Here is a 6625-nt window from a genome sequence, read left to right as displayed (position 1 = left end):
TAATCGAGCTCAAAGCCAAGAATTATGGTACCTGCCAAAGGCGATTTCTAAAACTACAGAAATACTAAAGATTGATGACTTCGCATATAGAAGAGAGAAAAACACTTTTGGACATATGAGCTTTGTAGCTGGGCGGAAGAAACGGTCTTATAGGCCAATGCAGCAACCCAATGACAATGACCTCCTTATATAACTACACGAAAGTATACTCGTACATTCACAATCTCAGGCAATTCATGCGCTTACTATTCTCGGTGCTGGAGGTACCATTTTGTGCACGTATTACCTGCCGTCACATATTCCGTGAACGGAGAGGCATGTCAATGTGCCTTTGGGCCGAGTGTGTCGGCGTTTTCATTTTCCTGTCGACGCATGAGTGACACAATATAATGCGATTGCCGATTTCAGCCAGAATGTTCAGCCTAGCGACAAAGTTGGGTTATATACAGTGTGTCCACATCTAGCATTAGCCAACCTTCCAAAGAAACTGGGGAGAAACGGATGCAAGGTACAATTATAGCACCTAGCTACGGTGCTCACTCGTTAGTGCTCTTCCGTCACCAGAATAAATTTTGCGTATGAGTTAGCTTAGTAATAAAAATTAATTAACTTTTTTACTTTTGAGTTCTTTGCGAGACATCCAGGGGTAAGGTTGGTATTGCGTTTTACAGGAACGCATTGATTCGCAATTTCCTGCGTAATTACTTCCTCCACACTCTTTACTCGCAGCGCGCGAAATACGAAAAGTGTCGCGTGATGAAGTGGCCGCGAAGTCGCGACGCTATTTACTCGACTCGGCAACTACCTGGTCATTGCGTAGGGTGCTATCGTCACCTGAAACACACAGCTCACTGTCTGCGAAAGCCAACGAGGATTCAGGATTCGACTGGTTCAAAGATACGGATGGTTCACGTGCCTATGTTACTTGGGCGACGTGATATTATTCTAAACCACTTTCGTGACGCGCCTTGAGGTTCTATCGACCATTCTGGCTAGGTTCTGGAGAGCAGGGCTTATGCTAAATTTCTCGACGTCGCTCATCGTCAAATTACAGCGATTGGCCCTCTTGTTGACGCTTCCAGACTCTGACCAGACCCAGAGAAAATTTGCGCCGTCACGAAATTCCCTGTTCCCCGTTCAGCGGACGATGCCCATAGTTTCGGGGGCTGTTAGCTTACCATTCATGCCATTTCGTGAAAGGCATTGTGGCCCTAGCACGCCTTCCTACTGAGTTTCTCAATGAGGATTCCTTGACTTGTTGGAGTCCTGTACAAGCCGACGTATTCTCCGAGCTAATCGCCAATCTAACTACTCCACCAAGCCACGCCCGTTTCGACCCCTTTGCTCCTATACAGAAGTGTTTACGGACGCCATTGTCCCTAGTATCGGCGCAGCCCTGGCCCAACAGGAACGCGGCATGGACCCTGTTAATGCGTATACGCTAGTCATCTGTTGTCAAAATCGGTATGCAACAAGTCTATTGCATAGTGGGAGTGCCTTTATCTCATCAGGGTGGTCGCAAAATTGCATCCCTACCGGTACGGCCGGCCTTTCCGTGTCGTTGCTGACCACCGTGCCCTATGTTGGTTTCGTTCACTGAGAGATCATTCACAGCTACTGTCTTGCTAAGGCTGCGCGTGCACTTAGGTGGTTCTTAGCCAAAACGTCTAGAGTTCCACGATTAGGTTGGGAGGACAGAAGTGAAATATGGCTGAGTCGGCGTCCTTGATGTGTATTTTCCCGTTCTTGTGTTCCGGTTTGCCCTACACTGCCTTGCAAAGAAGGCTGCAGCCCCATCCCTACCGATTTTTTGTTCAAGTATGCTCGACGAAGTCGACTAGTAGCGTCTCTTGGATATAATACTCGCTCCGAGTCGTACACGTCATGCTATAGTGAATACAAGCGTTCGTCATTCTTCTGGAACTCTTAGCATCGCGTGAGCTTTGTACGCAATAATTGTGGCAATGACGTGATTTCTGTACGCACGGAGTTCTTTATGGAGCGCATGGGAGCGCAGTTTTTTATTTGTACCAAAGGCTCCCATGGATCGTCAAGCTCTTTTGACACTGGTCTTCTTTTATGTAGATCTTGTTCATTTCTCCTGATGACTGTATTTCATATAGATTTACAGACATAGACATGAATAAGCTGGGTTTGCTGAGAGGCCACCTGTATGAATCAAATAGTTCGTCATCGCACTAGCTAAGTAGCTACAGGATACGATTCCTGAAGAGCAAGCTCCGGTTAGGCTACGCAGAGATGTCCGAGGTAATGAACGCCACAGTAACTTATCTCAGCTTCTCTGCTATCAGGCTTTTTCCACAAGTGAATCGCACCCGAAAACAAACAAATGCGCTGAAATCGCGATCGTTCGATAAATACAAATGATAGCTAAACGCACAGAGCAGATGGTAGAAGCTAGCCGTCAGGTTGCCGTTCGAAACATCAATAGAACAATGGTGCCATACAGAGTTTTTCCACTGCAACATGTCCTCTGCGCAGGCAAACTTTTCCCACGTTACCACAGGCTGATTTCAGCCATCATAATCAATCAATAGTCATTACCCTCTTGCAAATTAGCCTTAGCCATTCCTCCTTACGTGTCCAAACCATCGCAGCCTTCGCATTTTAATCTCCAACATGTACTATATTTGCATTAGCAGGCCAAACACGTAACTATAAGATAACCTCTTCAAGTAAGCAAAATCTTCCTCGTTTCAGTGTTACTTCTTGAATGATTTCGGTAACGTTCGTGACAAATACTGTTGTCCGGACGCGGCTGGTAGGAGCTTCTATTCCTTACCAGTTCAGAACCTCCATCTCAACATTCAGTGTTCAGCAACTTGTGTCTTCTGAACTGTAGAATATTTATCGGGGCTGTGTTGTCGATCGAAACCAAGATCGAGAAAGCGAATAAAATAAAATAAGTAGTGCCAAGGTCATGCCAATATTTCAAAGCTCTAAGGAGCAAGAATTCGCTTCGAGAACGCGACAGATGCACACCCAAAAGTGGCTCCGCTCGTTCTTTTTTTTCTTTTTTTTTTCTCAGCATCTGCTTTTCCTCTCTCTCAGCCGCGGCTTTGCGCATTCAGCAGTCCGTGCCGACCGGTCGCCTCTCACGTACACACCCTCTCCACTCTCCTCCAAGGCTGCGTTTCGCAATCACGTGGCTTCGTCTGCCGCCGTACGGGGTGCGGAGTTTGAGAGGCCCCCTCCCCCGGATGCTGCAGCTGGCTTCGAGACGCAACACACTCCAACGCCGCCTTTAGTGGTGCTCCGTAGCAGACCGAAAATCCCGGCTGAGACACTCCCAACACTTTAGTTGCGGCGTAGTCTCAGCGTTCACGATACTTTTCCGCGAGTGAGGGAGTTTGTAACCTGGGTGACGACGAAGTGTGCTCATCTTCTTCGGCCTGCCACGAACTTTTATTGTAGGGGCAATACAGTGCTGTCTGTTTCTTATTCCCGAGGAACGCGGCTTCACCACGGAGTTACGATGCTGCACGCATTCGTCACCCTTCTTGTATTCTTGGCATCCCTTCTGTTTTGGTGAGTGTATTCTGCTTTTCATATTCAGCATTTCTGCTTATTTTCCTTCACCAATCCTTACCGTATACACGGCATCAAGCTCAGGTTTTTGGTCAGTTCTTTGTATCAGTATGCCAATAACAGATGCCATTCCTCCAATATTTTCATCTCATGTCAGTTGTTTTTGTTTTATAACGAAGTCGCGATTAGCAGAGGGCGCAGTGGCTTTAGTGACGCTACAAAGATTTGTAGTAGTTAATTTACAACTCCATTTCTCTAAAAGCCTCTTCTCTTTCTTTGTTTATTGTTCATTTCTAAGCTTTTAATTGTCGTGAGATGAGTATGCGGAACTTTGGCGTGATCGGCGACCTCCCAGCTCGTTAAATTTATGCCATATTTCCGGGCTCTAGCGATGGCAGCACTGCCAACGTGCAGGCCTTACGACTGATGAATCATGCAAGCCTTCATACATATGCCGGTAAAAATATTTGCCCTTTATTTAATGACCTTAGCTCTCCTTCGCTAGCATATTTTCTTGCCGATGTGCACTTTTGGCACGCCGCTTTGCAATACACGATTACAGGCGTTTATGCTAGGGTCAACAGAGTGTCCAATGCGGTGTATAGAGAGTCAACGTAGGCGTGAGAGAGAAAGGATGTATGTAGGGAGAGGGGAGGCGCGTGGGCTGAACGCTAATTGTTGAGGTGACGCATCAGGTTTAAGCGTCGACGCTAAGGAAACATCGACGTGGAATTCTCGCTTGGGAACAATTCTAGCATAACAACTTCTTTTTTTTCAAATACTGGCCACGTTCTTTTTGTACGAAGCACGCACTGCTCAACGCGTTCACGAGTATCGTAAAAATAGTGACTTTACAACACACGTCGATGGATAAGGTGACGCTATGCAGGGAAGCAAACAGCAGCTGTCAATTTTGGTGTTTGCTCCCAGCACGCGACCCGCCCACGTTACGGCGTCGTCTCGTGAGAACGCCACGCCCGCGTGCTAGAAACGACGCCGCATGCAGATCTTGTCTGCTTTTTTTTTATTTTCTGGAACCAGCATCTCCCTTTCCTGCAAACCGAAGCGAGGTAACAGCTACATATGTCAGGCGGGGGCGCGCAAGGTCGCGCGGTTTGGGAATGACTCAACGCGGCTATCGTCGGAGGCAGAAACGGAGCGTTGAAATTTCGCGCTATTTCCGTCGTACGGCTCCTCTTATGTTGCGGAATGGGGGCGTTAAGAGGCCAGTGGTCGCATACATACGCCTACGTCACGCCCTGGTTGATCGCATAGCGGCTGAAGGAGACGCAGCTCCGTGCCTCACACCTGACAGCAGGGGAATGAAGGCCACGAGACCACTCGCGATATTTGCGGAAAACTGAATCCGCCTGTCGTTAGAATAAAAACATACGAGTGGTGTGCGTAATACCACACATGAAACGCTGAAACATTGGGCGGCGTCGTAAACGGTGTAGAGAAGTGTGCGTAAACCATCGCGCTGGCTGGCCCTAATTTTGCTGCAATTCTGCAATGCAATCCATGACCCGCTAACCCGCGTCTTTTGAGCAGTGGACGAGGAAAGGCGAAACGGGACCTGCTTTTTCACAGGTGATTTAGGAAAAAAAGAAAGGCTAGTCAAAAAATCCCAGAAAAGCGCGGTTTATGTATTTTTTTCTTCGGAAACACTGTACGCATTTAAAGCGATGGTCAAGGGCTAAGGACCTTCAAAGCTGAGCCCGTATTCACACACACACACATAAAAAAACATTTACGCTCAAATTTCCGCCAATCCTGATGCACGGCATATTAGAGCGAAGGCGGCCAGGTAATTGCAAAGTGCACTTACGATGGCACTGTTTTGAGAATCCGACCCGAGATGGGTCCTGGGACCAAAGATATACGCATGGCTCGCCGTATGTTTAGAAGTTAGACCTAGCAAATTTCTAGAAAAGAGCGAGCCTCGCCGTGCCTGGCGCCATTTCTTAGAATTGCATTCTACGGCACCTATTCACGAAGGATAGTGAAAATAAAATGTTCTGCGATTTCTACATAAGTCTGCGTTAAGCAGAAGAAAGACAAGACGCACCAGCAAACTTTCTCATCATCATCTTATTATTATTATTTTGTGTCCACTGCAGGGCGAAGGCCTCTCGCCGCGATCTCCAATTATCCCTGTCTTACTCTAGCTGATTCCAACTTGCGTTGCAAATTTCTTAATTTCGTTGCACCGTCCTAATTCTCACCCGTTCGCGCTTCCGTTCCCTTGACATCCATCCTGTAACTCAGATGAGTGTCGTGCCCTGCCCAGCTCCATCTTTAACGAGACTCGGTTAAGAGGCCCGTGTCGCAAAATATCCGATGTCGACGTCGGACGTCGCTTAGTGAACAATTATTCCAAACCACAACGCCGAAGGCCATCCGAGTGGCGCAGAGGCATTACTTAACTAATTGGATTCCTGAAAGTAACATGCGTCAGAAAAATTGTAAAGTATAATCTAAGCACAATCTAACAGACAGGGTAGCGTACCGGATTGTAATTTGAGCATACGAGAGGACATAATTCGGTTACGAGAAAATTCAAACACAAACCCCCCTTCCGGCATTTCTACTATTCATGGGGCGACCATAGCCTCCAAGATTTGCGTGATCCAGTCTGCGCTCGCGCGCGCGCAAATCTCGGATGCCATGGAGTGGCACGCCCGTTTCCTTGCAACACCTCGCACGCCTGTTTCCTAGCGCTGGCCTCCACCGCAACGGTGCTTGCTGCGGTAAGGCTAGGGAAGCGATATAGCATGTTTTATTAGGATGTGAAGATATCTGCCCAATGGTCGATTTAGGAATCACTGGCCTCTTTAAAGGCATTGGACTAGTAAGAGGTGATTGGAACATTGGTGGAAGAAAAGTAGGGAAACGACAAACAACGGAGGCGCACAAAAACAAAGTTCACAATAGGGGTTCAGAAACTTTCGTTGTGGGAATTTATCGTTCGTTTTTTTTTAACATAGGTATTATTATTATTATTATTATTATTTGTTTTGAACACATATACACATATACACACGTATTAGGAAAGGGTATTAACATAGGTAGGGCC

The 6625-nt window shown here is 47.0% G+C and overlaps 1 protein-coding gene across 1 annotated transcript in view; it reads left to right on the top strand.

The window, feature by feature from the left end:
• Positions 1 to 3205: 3205 nt before the first annotated feature.
• LOC135918104 (cytochrome P450 3A11-like) overlaps positions 3206 to 6625 on the top strand; it is a 38995-nt gene continuing 35575 nt past the window's right edge. Inside the window, exon 1 of the mRNA XM_065451767.1 lies at positions 3206 to 3549. Within this exon, the coding sequence (XP_065307839.1) occupies positions 3497 to 3549 (53 nt within the window). The 5' untranslated portion in view covers positions 3206 to 3496. The remainder of the gene's footprint in view (positions 3550 to 6625) is intronic.

Source organism: Dermacentor albipictus, chromosome 2 (genome assembly GCF_038994185.2).
Source record: "Dermacentor albipictus isolate Rhodes 1998 colony chromosome 2, USDA_Dalb.pri_finalv2, whole genome shotgun sequence".
Classification (NCBI taxonomy): Eukaryota; Metazoa; Arthropoda; class Arachnida; order Ixodida; family Ixodidae; genus Dermacentor; species Dermacentor albipictus.
The sequence above is the reverse complement of the archived record's forward strand: the minus strand, read 5'-3'. Positions and strand labels throughout refer to the sequence as shown.